This window comes from Ahaetulla prasina, chromosome 3 (assembly GCF_028640845.1).
Source record: "Ahaetulla prasina isolate Xishuangbanna chromosome 3, ASM2864084v1, whole genome shotgun sequence".
Taxonomy (NCBI): Eukaryota; Metazoa; Chordata; class Lepidosauria; order Squamata; family Colubridae; genus Ahaetulla; species Ahaetulla prasina.
In genome coordinates, this window is record NC_080541.1 from 3,103,992 (window position 1) to 3,118,159 (window position 14,168).

A 14,168-nucleotide genomic window follows, 5' to 3' on the forward strand; every position below is an offset into this window, starting at 1 on the left:
GCATCCTCGTGATCCTGTGTTCAAAATTCGAACGCTTGGCAGGTGACTCATATTTATGACGGTTGCAGTGTCTCAGGGTCACGCGATCCCCTTTGCTATCTTTTTATGCTCACTGCTGTTGTCTTTTTTTTGTCTCACACGCAGTAACGCAAACACTGTACAACAGGGGTCTCCAACCTTGGCAACTTGAAGACTTCTGGACTTCAGCTCCCAGAACTCTGGGAGTTGAAGTCCACAAGTCTTAAAAGAGCAAAGCTGGCTGAGGAACTCTGGGAGTTGAAGTCCACAAGTCTTAAAAGAGCAAAGCTGGCTGAAGGACTCTGGGAGTTGAAGTCCACAAGTCTTAAAAGAGCCAAGCTGGCTGAGGAACTCTGGGAGTTGAAGTCCACAAGTCTTAAAAGAGCAAAGCTGGCTGAGGAACTCTGGGAGTTGAAGTCCACAAGTCTTAAAAGAGCAAAGCTGGCTGAAGGACTCTGGGAGTTGAAGTCCACAAGTCTTAAAAGAGCCAAGCTGGCTGAGGAACTCTGGGAGTTGAAGTCCACAAGTCTTAAAAGAGCAAAGCTGGCTGAGGAACTCTGGGAGTTGAAGTCCACAAGTCTTAAAAGAGCCAAGCTGGCTGAGGAACTCTGGGAGTTGAAGTCCACAAGTCTTAAAAGAGCAAAGCTGGCTGAGGAACTCTGGGAGTTGAAGTCCACAAGTCTTAAAAGAGCAAAGCTGGCTGAGGAACTCTGGGAGTTGCAGTCCACAAGTCTTAAAAGAGCAAAGCTGGCTGAGGAACTCTGGGAGTTGAAGTCCACAAGTCTTAAAAGAGCAAAGCTGGCTGAGGAACTCTGGGAGTTGCAGTCCACAAGTCTTAAAAGAGCAAAGCTGGCTGAGGAACTCTGGGAGTTGAAGTCCACAAGTCTTAAAAGAGCAAAGCTGGCTGAGGAACTCTGGGAGTTGGAGTCCACCAGTCTTCAAGTTGCCAAGGTTGGAGACCCCTGCTCTACAGCAGACAGCATAGAAGCTTGGCAACTGGCGTGTACTTATAACAGTTGCAGCGTCCCGGTGGGGTCACACGATCCCCTTTTGTGACCTTCTGACCAGCAAAGTTGATGAGGAAGCCCAGATTCACTTGCACAACCGTTGTTAACTAACTTAACAACGGTGGTGAATCACTTAACGACGGTGGCAAGGAAGGTCGCAAAATGGGGAAAAACTCACGTAACAAGTGTCTGACTTAAGAACAGAAATTTGGGGCTCCATTGTGGTCGTAAGTGACAGACTACCTGTACATGCAGTCCTTGACTTACAAGGGATTGCTTAGTGAGTGTTCCAACTTACGACCTACCTGGAAAAGGGACTTATGACCTGGATCCGAAGTTCCGACGGTCCTTCTTCCCCCTGAGTCACATGAATACGGGCTGCCTTTACAGCCATTGGCATCGTCCTGGAACACGTTTTTACGACCGTTTTGCTGAAAATTTGGGCCTTCTATTTTTGGGGGCACAACAGCAAACCATAAGCCAACCGATGGTTCCTTTGGATTCATCCTTACGACCGTCATTTTCACTGAACGACTGCTGCAAAAAAAAAAAAGAAAGAAAACCATTGTAAAATCAGGCCGGTCCCGTAAGCAAATCTGTTTTACGACCGTTATAGGCAGTCTCTACAATGGTCGTAACTTGAGGACTTCCCTGTATTTTAGGCCAGGATCTGAGATCATTTTTTCCCCTTAACCAGAAATTAGCGTGCCTGAGATCAGAAATGCTGTCTGGAGGATTCGAACCCGTGAATTGCGTCAAACGGTAGATGATTCTCTGGGGCAGGAATATAGTAGCTTGTCTGGTGGGGGGGGGTGGGGGGGGAGGCAAAACTTGGATGTGGACCACTTCCCCCGGGACCCCCAAGAAACGTTTCCAGTCTTGTTTTTCAGAGAGACAAATTCCAGGCGCGCTGGAAAAAAACTATAAGAGCCGCTTAAAAGCGCATTTAATTCCATTGAAAATAATAAACCACCTGGCAGAAAATTTTAATGGATGTGTTGAATCGAAAGGGTGATGCTCCAGGTGAGTCTCCGACTGCAATTAAGCTCTAATGGGATGGAGCACATCCCGGGCTCTGGGATTTTATACATATATATATATATATATTTATTTATTTTAAATTTTATGGGATGTTCTGAAAGCAGGAGAGGACCTCCCCCCTCTCTGTCCCTTACCCACCCACTTATCCCCACTGTCTCGGCTCTTGCATCACTCGGTCGTCTTAATCTGCGTTACAGGATTACGTATCAGAAGTGCTTGGAAGGCGTCGGAAGCAATAAATGGATGGAAAGTGGTTATTAATATCTGAATCACTGCAGGATTGCCAAATGTTAATAGTGGGCCATAAAGAGGTTGTCTGGGTGTGCATGGAAGTGTGTGGGCAGATATGCAGATCTTCCTTCCTTCCTTCCTTCCTTCCTTCCTTCCTTCCTTCCTTCCTTCCTTCCTTCCTTCCTTCCTTCCTTCCTTCCTTCCTTCCTTCTATACTCCCTTCCTTCCCTTTGCTTGCTTCCTAGCTTCCTCCCTCCTTCCATCCATCCATCCATCCATCTATCCTTTCTTCATTCTATCCTCCCTCCCTCTCTCCTTCCTTCCCTCCCTCCCTCCCGCTTTCCTTCCTTCCTTCCTTCCTTCCTTCCTTCCTTCCTTCCTTCCTTCCTTCCTTCCTTCCTTCCTTCTCCCTCCCTTCCGTTTGCTTGCTTCCTTGCTTCCTCCCTCCTTCCATCCATCTATCCTTTTTTCATTCTATCCTCCCTCCCTCTCTCCTTCCTTCCCTTCCGCCTTCCTTCCTTCCTTCCTTCCTTCCTTCCTTCCTTCCTTCCTTCCTTCCTTCCTTCCTTCCTTCCTTCCTTCCTTCCTTCCTTCCTTCCTTTGCTTCCTTCCTAGCTTCCTCCTCCTTCCATCCATCCATCCATCCATCTATCCTTTCTTCATTCTATCCTCCCTCCCTCTCTCCTTCCTTCCCTCCCTCCCTCCCCCTTTCCTTCCTTCCTTCCTTCCTTCCTTCCTTCCTTCCTTCCTTCCTTCCTTCCTTCCTTCCTTCCTTCCTTCCTTCCTTCTCCCTCCCTTCCGTTTGCTTGCTTCCTTGCTTCCTCCCTCCTTCCATCCATCTATCCTTTTTTCATTCTATCCTCCCTCCCTCCCTCCCTCCTTCCCTTCCCCCTTCCTTCCTTCCTTCCTTCCTTCCTTCCTTCCTTCCTTCCTTCCTTCCCTCCTTCCTTCCTTCTTTACTCCCCTCCTTCCCTTTGCTTGCTTCCTAGCTTCCTCCCTCCTTCCATCCATCCATCCATCCATCTATCCTTTCTTCATTCTATCCTCCCTCCCTCTCTCCTTCCTTCCCTCCCTCCCCCCCGCCTTCCTTCCTTCCTTCCTTCCTTCCTTCCTTCCTTCCTTCCTTCCTTCCTTCCTTCTCCCTCCCTTCCGTTTGCTTGCTTCCTTGCTTCCTCCTCCTCCCTCCTTCCATCCATCTATCCTTTTTCATTCTATCCTCCCTCCCTCTCTCCTTCCTTCCCTTCCGCCTTCCTTCCTTCCTTCCTTCCTTCCTTCCTTCCTTCCTTCCTTCCTTCCTTCCTTCCTTCCTTCCTTCCTTCCTTCCTTCCTTCCTTCATTTTATCCTCCTCCTCCTTTCCCTTTGCTTGCATCCTCCTCCCTCCGTCCTTCCATTCAACCATCCATCCATCTATCCATCCTTCCTTTCTTCCTTCCTTCTATCCTCCCTCCTCCTCCTCCTTCTTTCCTTCCTTCCTGCCTCCTCCTTCCTTCCTTTTCCATTCTCTTCCACTCCTCCTTCTCTCCCATCCTCTTTCTTCCTTCTGTCCATCCATCATTTGGATTTCCTTCTCCTCATTTGCATCCTCCTCTCTCCTTCCTTCCTTCCTCCCTCCTCCCTCCTCCTCCTTCCTTCCTTCCTTCCTTCCTTCCTTCCTTCCTTCCTTCCTTCCTTCCTTCCTTCTCCCTCCCTTCCGTTTGCTTGCTTCCTTGCTTCCTCCCTCCTTCCATCCATCCATCCATCTATCCTTTTTTCATTCTATCCTCCCTCCCTCTCTCCTTCCTTCCCTTCCGCCTTCCTTCCTTCCTTCCTTCCTTCCTTCCTTCCTTCCTTCCTTCCTTCCTTCCTTCCTTCCTTCCTTCCTTCCTTCCTTCCTTCCTTCCTTCATTTTATCCTCCCTCCCTCCTTTCCCTTTGCTTGCATCCTCCCTCCCTCCGTCCTTCCATTCAACCATCCATCCATCTATCCATCCTTCCTTTCTTCCTTCCTTCTATCCTCCCTCCCTCCCTCCTTCTTTCCTTCCTTCCCTGCCTCCCTCCTTTCCTTCCTTTTCCATTCTCTTCCACTCCCTCCTTCTCTCCCATCCTCTTTCTTTCCTTCTGTCCATCCATCATTTGGATTTCCCTTCTCCTCATTTGCATCCCTCCCTCTCTTTCCATTCTCTCCCGCCCTCCTTCCTAGCCACCTTTCTTCCGTCTGCTCAAATCTCAGCTTTTTTTTTTTTTTTAACAAACTCCCTGTTAAAATTGCCCCTCTGGAGAATTTAGGGGGTAGAACTGGGCTTTTTTCCTGCTTTTTTTTTTTTGGGCGAGGCCGAGCAAAACTCCTCGGTTGTGAGTGTCACATCTGGGCAGAGGTTTGATGAAGATTTGGGGTGACTTTGCCATGGCGGGAATTGGCCTGGGGTGGGGGAGAAGGGGATTTCAGTGGATTGGCCATTTCTGTCGCTGGGGTCTCTCTCCCCCCCGCCACATCCCCCTTGACCCAAGTTTGATGCTTGGATGCTGGAAGTCCCCAGAGTGGGGAAAACATTTCTTGAGCTTAATCCAACTTTGGCTTGTTGAGGACCATCTGCTCTTCCCAGGCAGTTCAACAGCAGCGCAGGTGTGCTGCGAATGGATGTGCGCGCAGATGTTGAAGACAAAATAAGGACAGGACATCGGGGGAAGAGAGACAGGCAAGCCTTCCTTCCCCTTTCCTCCTGGGATGCAAGCCCTCCTTGAAGCATCGTCAGGAAGAAGATTGTTCCGAAGATGTAGCCTAGCTGGGAGTGAGGACCCAGCTCAGAAGATGGAAGATGGCTTTCTAGAGTCCTTGGTGTGTGAAGATACACCTTCCGAGTCAGCTGGAAGGGACCTTGGAGGTCTTCTAGTCCAGCCCCCTGCTCAAGCAGGAGACCCTGAACCATTTCAATCAGAATAGAACTAGAAGGGACCTTGGAGGTCTTCTAGTCCAACCCCCTGCTCAAGCAGGAGACTCCTCTACCATTTCAGACAAGTGGCTGTCCAGTCTCTTCTTAAAAACTCCAGTGATGGAGCACCCACGAGTTCCGGTGGCAAGCTGTTCCACTGGTTATTTGTCCTCACTGTTAGGAAGTTCCTCCTCAATTCCAGGTTGCTTCTCTCCTTGATTAATTTTCTAATGGAGATTCTCAGTCCTCCAAGCCATGGTTGTCCCAAAGGTGGTTTATTTCAAGAGGCAACTGGACTTTCTGGTTTTTACTTTGAAGACGTTTCGCTTCTCATCCAAGAAGCTTCTTCAGCTCTGACTGGATGGTATCGAATGGAAGGATTTATACTTGAATTCTCGCAAATTTCCAGCTGTCTGCAAGGAGTTTCTCACCATCTTTGGTTGCCCTCTGGAACATCTGAACCGGGGTTTGAAGGGGGCGGGGGGCTTTCTGTTGGATTTCTCCATCTCAAAATCCCCCAAGGAGCCCTCCTTTCGCCTAGATTTACATCTAAAGTCTACAGGAGATAAAATTACCTGGCTTGTAGCCTCTTGAAGAGTTCACTTAAAAAAAACAAAAAACCAGTTGCATCAGTTTTTATGGAGTTCGATCCACTTCATCAAACACACGACAAGGAAAAAGCGTTTTGTGTTTTCATAGTTATTCTTGGCAGCGGAGAATTTTTTTTGGTGGGGGGGGAAGGAAATTGGTAGGGAGACGGAGGCTGACAGCCAAGAGAAGATTGCAGTAAGAATGTCAAGAAAACACAATTTCCAGCCGAACGTCCGTTTTAGAACCTGGTCGCGGGAACTTCATCGAGAGTTGTGCTCCTTAAATGAAGGAATCCAAATAGAACTGGAAGGGACCTTGGAGGTCTTCTAGTCCAGCCCCCTGCTCAAGCAGGAGACCCTACACCATTCCAGACAAGTGGCTGTCCAGTCTCTTCTTAAAAACCTCCAGTGATGAAGCGCCCACAACTTCTGCTGGCAAGCTGTTCCACTGGTTAATTGTCCTCACTGTTAGGAAGTTCCTCCTCAATTCCAGGTTGCTTCTCTCCTTGGTTAGTTTCCATTCATTGCTTCTCGTCCTGCCTCCAGGTGCTTTGAAAAATAAGTTGAACCCCCTCCTCTTTGTGACAGCCCGTCAAAATATTGGAATACTGCTATCATGTCCCCCCACCCCCGTCCATCTTTTCTCTAGACTAGCGAAACCCAAATCTTCCAACCATTTTTCATATATTTTAGCCTCCAGGTCTTCAAACTCTCAACATCTTTTTTTTTTTTTAATGTGGTGACCAAAGCTGGATGCAGCATTCCAGGTGTGGCCTTAGTAAGGCTTTATAAAGCAATACTAATCCTCCACCTGATTTTGATACTATCCCTCTGTTTATACTAGGGGTCTCCAACCATGGCAACTCTAAGATTTGTGGACTTCAACTCCCAGAATTCCACAGCCAGCAAAGCTTTAGAGCAGGGGTCTCCAACCTTGGCAACTCTAAGACTTGTGGACTTCAACTCCCAGAAGTCCTCAGCCAGCAAAGCTTTAGAGCAGGGGTCTCCAACCTTGGCAACTCTAAGACTTGTGGACTTCAACTCCCAGAATTCCTCAGCCAGCAAAGCTTTAGAGCAGGGGTCTCCAACCTTGGCAACTCTAAGACTTGTGGACTTCAACTCCCAGAATTCCACAGCCAGCAAAGCTTTAGAGCAGGGGTCTCCAACCTTGGCAACTCTAAGACTTGTGGACTTCAACTCCCAGAATTCCTCAGCCAGCAAAGCTTTAGAGCAGGGGTCTCCAACCTTGGCAACTCTAAGACTTGTGGACTTCAACTCCCAGAATTCCTCAGCCAGCAAAGCTTTAGAGCAGGGGTCTCCAACCTTGGCAACTTTAAGACTTGTGGACTTCAACTCCCAGAATTCCTCAGCCAGCAAAGCTTTAGAACAGGGGTCTCCAACCTTGGCAACTTTAAGACTTGAGGACTTCAACTCCCAGAATTCCTCAGCCAGCAAAGCTTTAGAACAGGGATCTCCAACCTTGGCAACTTTAAGACTTGAGGACTTCAACTCCCAGAATTCCTCAGCCAGCAAAGCTTTAGAACAAGGGTCTCCAACCTTGGCAACTTTGAGACTTGTGGACTTCAACTCCCAGAATTCCTCAGCCAGCAAAGCTTTAGAACAAGGGTCTCCAACCTTGGCAACTTTGAGACTTGTGGACTTCAACTCCCAGAATTCCTCAGCCAGCAAAGCTTTAGAACAGGGGTCTCCAACCTTGGCAACTCTAAGACTTGCGGACTTCAACTCCCAGAATTCCTCAGCCAGCAAAGCTTTAGAACAGGGGTCTCCAACCTTGGCAACTTTGAGACTTGTGGACTTCAGCTCCCAGAATTCCTCAGCCAGCAAAGCTCTAGAACAGGGGTCTCCAACCTTGGCAACTTTGAGACTTGTGGACTTCAACTCCCAGAATTCCTCAGCCAGCAAAGCTTTAGAACAGGGGTCTCCAACCTTGGCAACTTTGAGACTTGTGGACTTCAACTCCCAGAATTCCTCAGCCAGCAAAGCTTTAGAACAGGGGTCTCCAACCTTGGCAACTCTAAGACTTGCGGACTTCAACTCCCAGAATTCCTCAGCCAGCAAAGCTTTAGAGCAGGGGTCTCCAACCCTGTCATCTTTAAGACTTGTGGACTTCAACTCCCAGAATTCCTCTGCCAGCAAAGCTTTAGAACAGGGGTCTCCAACCTTGGCAACTTTAAGACTTGTGGACTTCAACTCCCAGAATCCCTCAGCCAGCTTTGCTGGCTCATGTTTTAGCGATTGTCTACTGAGACTCCAAGGTCCCTCTCACAATTACTTGTTTTTGAGCCAGGTTTCACCTAATCTGTACTTGTCCCTTTGTTCTTTTTTCCTGCCCAGGTGTAAAACTTTGCTTTTCTCCACATTAAACTTCATTTTGTTGGATGGGGCCCTTTGTTCAAGTCTGTCAAGATGTTTTTGGAGCCTGAGCTTATCTTATGGGGTGTTGGCTGTTCCTGCCAGTTTAGTGTCATCTGCAAATTTGACAAGTTCACCTTCTATTATCTGAATAGAACCATTAATCTGGGAGTTTTAATCTTGTAATAATGCAAGGATAGCTTTTCATCCCCTAAATAACAGGAAGGTAAATCTTGTATAGCTAAAAATCTATGGAGATTCTCCATCATCCAGGTCCTGGTTGTCCCAAAGGGGCTTTTTCAGGAAGCGACTGGACTTCCTTATTATTTCTTTTGAAGACGTTTCGCTTCTCCTCCAAGAAGCTTCTTCAGCTCTGACTGGATGGTGGGCAATGGAAGGATTTGTACTCAGTGGTGAAATCTAATTTTTTTTTTACTACCAGTTCTGTGGGCGTGGCTTGGTGGGTGTGGCAGGAGAAGGATACTGCAAAATCTCCATTAATTCCCCATTCCTGGGGGAAGGGTATTGCAAAATCTCCATTTCCACCCCACTCCAGGGGAAGGATACTGCAAAATCTCCATTCCTTTCCCACTCCTGGGTGAAGGATAATGCAAAATCCCCATTTCCATCCCACTCCAGGGGAAGGATACTGCAAAATCTCCATTCCCTCTCCACTCCTGGAGGAAGGATACTGCAAAATCCCCATTCCCTCTCCACTCCTGGAGGAAGGATACTGCAAAATCCCCATTCCCTCTCCACTCCTGGGGGAAGGTTATTGCAAAATCTCCATTCCCATCCCACTCCAGGGCCAGCCAGAGGTGGAAATGGGGATTCTCCGAGCTACTCAAAATTTCCGCTACCGGTTCTCCAGAACCTGTCAGAACCTGCTGGATTTCACCCCTGTTTATACTCCTTGCAGACGGCTGGTCATTTGCACCCTTTTAAAGAGTCATTGAGGCCACCTGGAGGTTTATCTGTGTCCTCAGGGTCACATGAGTGGTGCAAATGGGTGTTGAGCCTTCTTGGAGCTGCTGAAAGGAAGACCGTGTTGTAGACTGGAGATAGATGATGCCGTATCCCTCCCCCTCTGTTGAGGGAGGGCGGCTCAATTTGGACACCGATGGCCTCTTGGACCCCTCTTTCAAACCAGCAGTCTTGGAAATGCAGATGGACTGCTGAATCTTGTCCTAATTGAATTGTTGCAACAGCTCAGCATTTTCACGTTGCATGTGCGAAATCCCCAGATGGTCCCTCATTCTTGCTTTAATCCTTGGTATTTTTTCCCGACTCTCGTCCACAGCTCTTCGCCACCTGGAGTTTTCGAGAAGGAATACGAGCTCTACCGAGACTACGGCTCCGATGGACAACGGCTTCATTACCGGTGAGCAGCCGCCCTCAAGAATAGTCTTCCTCAACTTTGGCCGCTTGAAAATGGGTGGGCTTCAAGTTCCCAGAATTCCCCAGCCAGCAGGCTTGAAGAAGTGAGGACTTCAACTCCCAGAATTCCCCAGGCGGCAGGTTTTTAAACGCATGGACTTCAATTCCCAGAATTCCCCAGCCAGCAGGCTTTAAAGTGTATAGATTTCAACTTTTAGAATTCCCCAGCCAGCGTGTTTGAAGATGGGTGGACTGATACTCCCAGAATTCCCCAGCCAGTATGCTTTCAAATGCATAGACTTCAGCTCCCAGAATTCCCTAGCCAGCGTGCTGTAAAATATGCAGATTTTAACTCCTAGAATTCCCCAGCCAGCATGTTTGAAGAAGTGAGGACTTCAACTCCCAGAATTCCCCAGCCAGGAAGATGCATGAAGCTACAAGTCCTGAATTCTGGGAATTGTAGCCTACAGATCTTAAAATTGTCATGTTTGAGAAGGACTGCTCAAGGGTTTTGAACCCGAATGGGTGAAAATGGGTGTTGATTTTGGTCTTGTAGTAAGGGCTGCAACCCCAGTGGAGGTTAATGGAAGAAATGGAAGAATAGAATAGAATTTTTTATTGGCCAAGTGTGATTGGACACACAAGGAATTTGTCTTGGTGCATAAGCTCTTAGTGTACATAAAAGAAAAGATACCTTCATCAAGAATCATAAGGTACGACATAGAATAGAATAGAATAGAATAGAATAGAATAGAATAGAATAGAATAGAATAGAATAGAATAGAATAGAATAGAATAGAATTCTTTATTGGCCAAGTGTGATTGGACACACAAGGAATTTGTTTTGATGCATATGCTCTCAGTGTACATAAAAGAAAAGATACCTTCATCAAGGTACAACATTTACAACACAATTGATGGTCAATATATCAATATAAATCATAAGGATTGCCAGCAACAAGTTATAGTCATACAGTCATAAGTGGAAAGAGATTGGTGATGGGAACGATGAGAAGATTAATAGTAGTGCAGATCCAGTAAATAGTCTGACAGTGTTGAGGGAATTATTTGTTTAGCAGAGTGATGGCCTTCGGGGAAAAACTGTTCTTGTGTCTAGTTGTTCTGGTGTGCAGTGCTCTATAGCGTCGTTTTGAGGGTAGGAGTTGAAACAGTTTATGTCCTGGATGCGAGTGATCTGCAAATATTTTCATAAGGAGGCTTATGGCAGAATGTCTGTAAGATATAGATAATCCTTGATTTACAAACATCCGTTTAATAACCATTTGAAGGTATGATAAACACTTACTCAGGGGTGAAATGTAAAATATGTTACTACCGGTTCTGTGGGCGTGGTTTGGGGGGGGCTTTTAATGTGACTGGGTGGGCGTGGACAACTTTTTTTTTTTTTACTTTTAAAAGCATTTTTTCTACAACCTCTTCGGCCTTTTAAAATGCTTTTAAAAGCCTCTAATAATCAGGCAACTCAGGTGGGATCGCCAGAGGAGGCTTTTAAAAGTATTTTTTTTTACAGCCTCTTCGGCCTAAGAGCTTGTAGAAAAAATGCTTTTAAAAGGCTCTGATGATCCCAGCTGAGCCGCACAATCATCAGAGGCTTTTTTTTTACTTTTAAAAGCATTTTTTTGGCCGAAGAAAAAATGTTTTTAAAAGTAAAAAAAAACATCTTTGATGATCACAAGGCTCAGCTGGGCATGGGGGGGGTGGGAGGGGCAGGGATTTTTGCTACCGGTTCTCTGAACCACCCACCGCCATCGCTACCAGATTGAGCGATCCGGCCCGAACCGAGAGCATTTCACCCCTTCACCTACCCCAAAAGCTACTTAAAAACCCATTTTTGACATTACATGGGCCGCACACCCACAGCTACTTGGAGTCACATGATCAAATTTTGGGCAGTGGACACCCAGTTCACCTGTTTGTAGGGTCCCATAGTCACACGACAGCAACTTAGGATACTTTTTTTGTCGGTTTCCGGCGTTTACTTCCACTTTCTGGGGAAAAAATACCCATGGTGGGAAAAACAGGATTTGCTTTAATGGCTGTGGCGTTCACTGAATGACCATTGCAAAAAAATAATAATTGAGAAATCAGGTCCAGTTACTTGATGCCTTGACTTACAACTGCAACGACTTGCAACCGTAATTGAGGGCTCAGTTATGGCCATAAATTGAGGAGTAGCTGTAGAGCTTTTGGGGCTGGGGATATTTGCCATTGCTAAAAGTGTGGGTTTGCTCTGGTGGCGAGATAGGACCTAACAGAGGGGAATGTTTGCTGCTCGGGCTTGAACTATGGAATTCTTGGTGCTCTCTGAACTTGGTTGTTTTCTTGCAGATATTTCACTACCTAACTAGATAACATCATCAGTGCTAGAAAGGAGTGGGATTACTTTCTATTGATACGAGAGCATCCTGTCGTATTGCATTACTGTCTGGTTTGGAATCGTTCCTGCTTCGGACAGGAAAACGGTGCAGAGAGGGGTGAGCAGTGTTGGGATTCTACTGGTTCCAACCGGTTCGGACAAACCGTTAGCTCCGAATTTCAGCCATGAGCGAACCGGTTGTCTCTTTCTTTCAAGTGGGCCTGCCCGCCCGCCCCTGCGTTATACTTACCTATATTTCTGCTTCCGAAGCCCAGCTGATCAGGGCGGCAGAGTGAATTGCCGCTCTTCAGCTGTTTTCCTTGCGCTCAGTTCAATTTTCTGCAAATTGCGCGCATAGTATGCGCGTCTGGCGCACGCTGACTCGGCGAACCGGTAGGATCCCATCCCTGGTGATGAAGGCAGCAGAAAAGATCATTGGTAGTTCACTCCTCTTCCGTCCAGGACATGGCACGTAAGTGATGCTTGAGCAGAGTCTGTGGGATTGTCTCGGATGCTACGCATCCTCTCCATGACCTGTTCTCCTTGTTACCTTCTAGGCGGGGGCTTCGTGGTACCCAAAGCAGAACATCCAGATTTGGCCACAGTTTTGTTCCATACAGTATCAACCTTGTGAACTCTTTAAGTCTCTTCTTTCCGCTATGCATTCAAAATGGACAGTGATTAATATTTATACGTTAGAGTGTATGTACAGTATGTATGTATGTATGTATGTATAGATGGATGGATGGATTATAGATATAGATGATAGATATAAATAGAGAGGGGAAGAGAGAGAGAGGGAGATGGAAGGATAGATAGATCGATAGAGAGAGGGATGGATGAATGGATAGATAGATAGATAGATAGATAGATAGATAGATAGATAGATAGATAGATACATGGATGGATAGGTGGATAGATAGATGATAGAGATGATAGGTAGAGAGAGAAGGAGGGAGGGGGGAGAGAGGGGGATAGATGATAGAGATGATATATATATATATATATAGAAAGATACATAGAGATAGAGATAGATAGATGATAGATAGATAGATAGATAGATAGATAGATAGATGATAGATAGATAGATAGATAGATAGATAGATAGATGATAGATAGATAGATAGATAGATAGATAGATAGATAGATAGATAGATAGATAGATTAGAATAGAATAGAATAACAGAGTTGGAAGGGACCTTGGAGGCCTTCTAGTCCAACCCCCTGCTTAGGCAGGAAACCCTACACCACTTCAGACAAATGGTTATCCAACATCTTCTTAAAAACCTCCAGATACTGTGTTTCCTCGAAAATAAGACCCTGTGTTATATTTTTTTGAACCCCAAAATAAGCGCTTGGCCTTATTTTCAGGGAGGTCTTATTATTTTGGGGCGCGTGGAGCAAGACGGGGCTCCTCTTGCCGTCTTACCTGATTTCCAGTTCTGTCCCCCTAACCCTAAGCAGAGGAAATGGTGGGGACCGGCTGCGCATGCATTTAAATATTTTCAGGGGAGGGCTTATTTTTGGGTAAACACGGTAGAGATAGATAGATAGATAGATAGATAGATAGATAGATAGATAGATAGATAGATAGATAGATAGATAGATAGATAGATAGATAGATAGATGAGAGAGAGAGAGAGAGAGAGAGAGATGAGAGATGGAGGGAGGGAGGGAGGGAGAGAGAGAGGGAGAGAGAGAGAGATAGAACTATATATGTGTGTTATTTATGTGTATAGGTAGATATATACTTTCTTTTTGAGAGCCATAATTTCATTGTTAATGTGGGCCGGTGTGCTCACATTAAACAAAAAAAAAAACACGACAATAAGGGTTACCTTATATACAGTGGCTGGCCCCATCAATGTTGGTGGGAGTGGATTTGATTGGGCTGTTTCCCGTTACCTTGCTTGGATTTTTGTTTGCTTCTTGGTTGTTGTTAGACTAACGTTCGGGCTAGAAACTCGACCAAAGAAACCTCCAATGGGCCAGATGTTGGCCTCTTTGAAAGAAAAAACGGTTGGGCTGGCAGCTTCCCAGGGATTGCCTTCGGCACGCAAAGAGGAGGAAGAAAGTATCCCACCCAAGCCTTTGATTATTGCACGCTCACTCATTTCGGGGTGATAAAATCTGCATCTCAAACAGAAGGCTGCCAGGCTGCCGGCTCTCCATAATCTTGTCATTCGGAATTGCACCCAGCTGTTTGCTCTGGAGCCAGCCAGCCACCGACTGTCAATATTTGTCC

The 14,168-nt window shown here is 46.4% G+C and overlaps 1 protein-coding gene across 5 annotated transcripts in view; it reads left to right on the forward strand.

Annotated features, from left to right (window-relative positions):
- Positions 1-14,168, forward strand: part of ARHGAP39 (Rho GTPase activating protein 39) — a 200,962-nt gene that overhangs the window by 108,293 nt on the left and 78,501 nt on the right. For all 5 annotated transcript variants that reach the window (XR_009154065.1, XM_058174368.1, XM_058174369.1 and 2 more), the window contains exon 3: positions 9,470-9,550. Coding sequence is in view for 4 of the 5 variants with exons in the window: in XM_058174368.1 (XP_058030351.1) it covers positions 9,470-9,550 (81 nt within the window). In the remaining variant the exon portion in view is untranslated. The remainder of the gene's footprint in view (positions 1-9,469; positions 9,551-14,168) is intronic.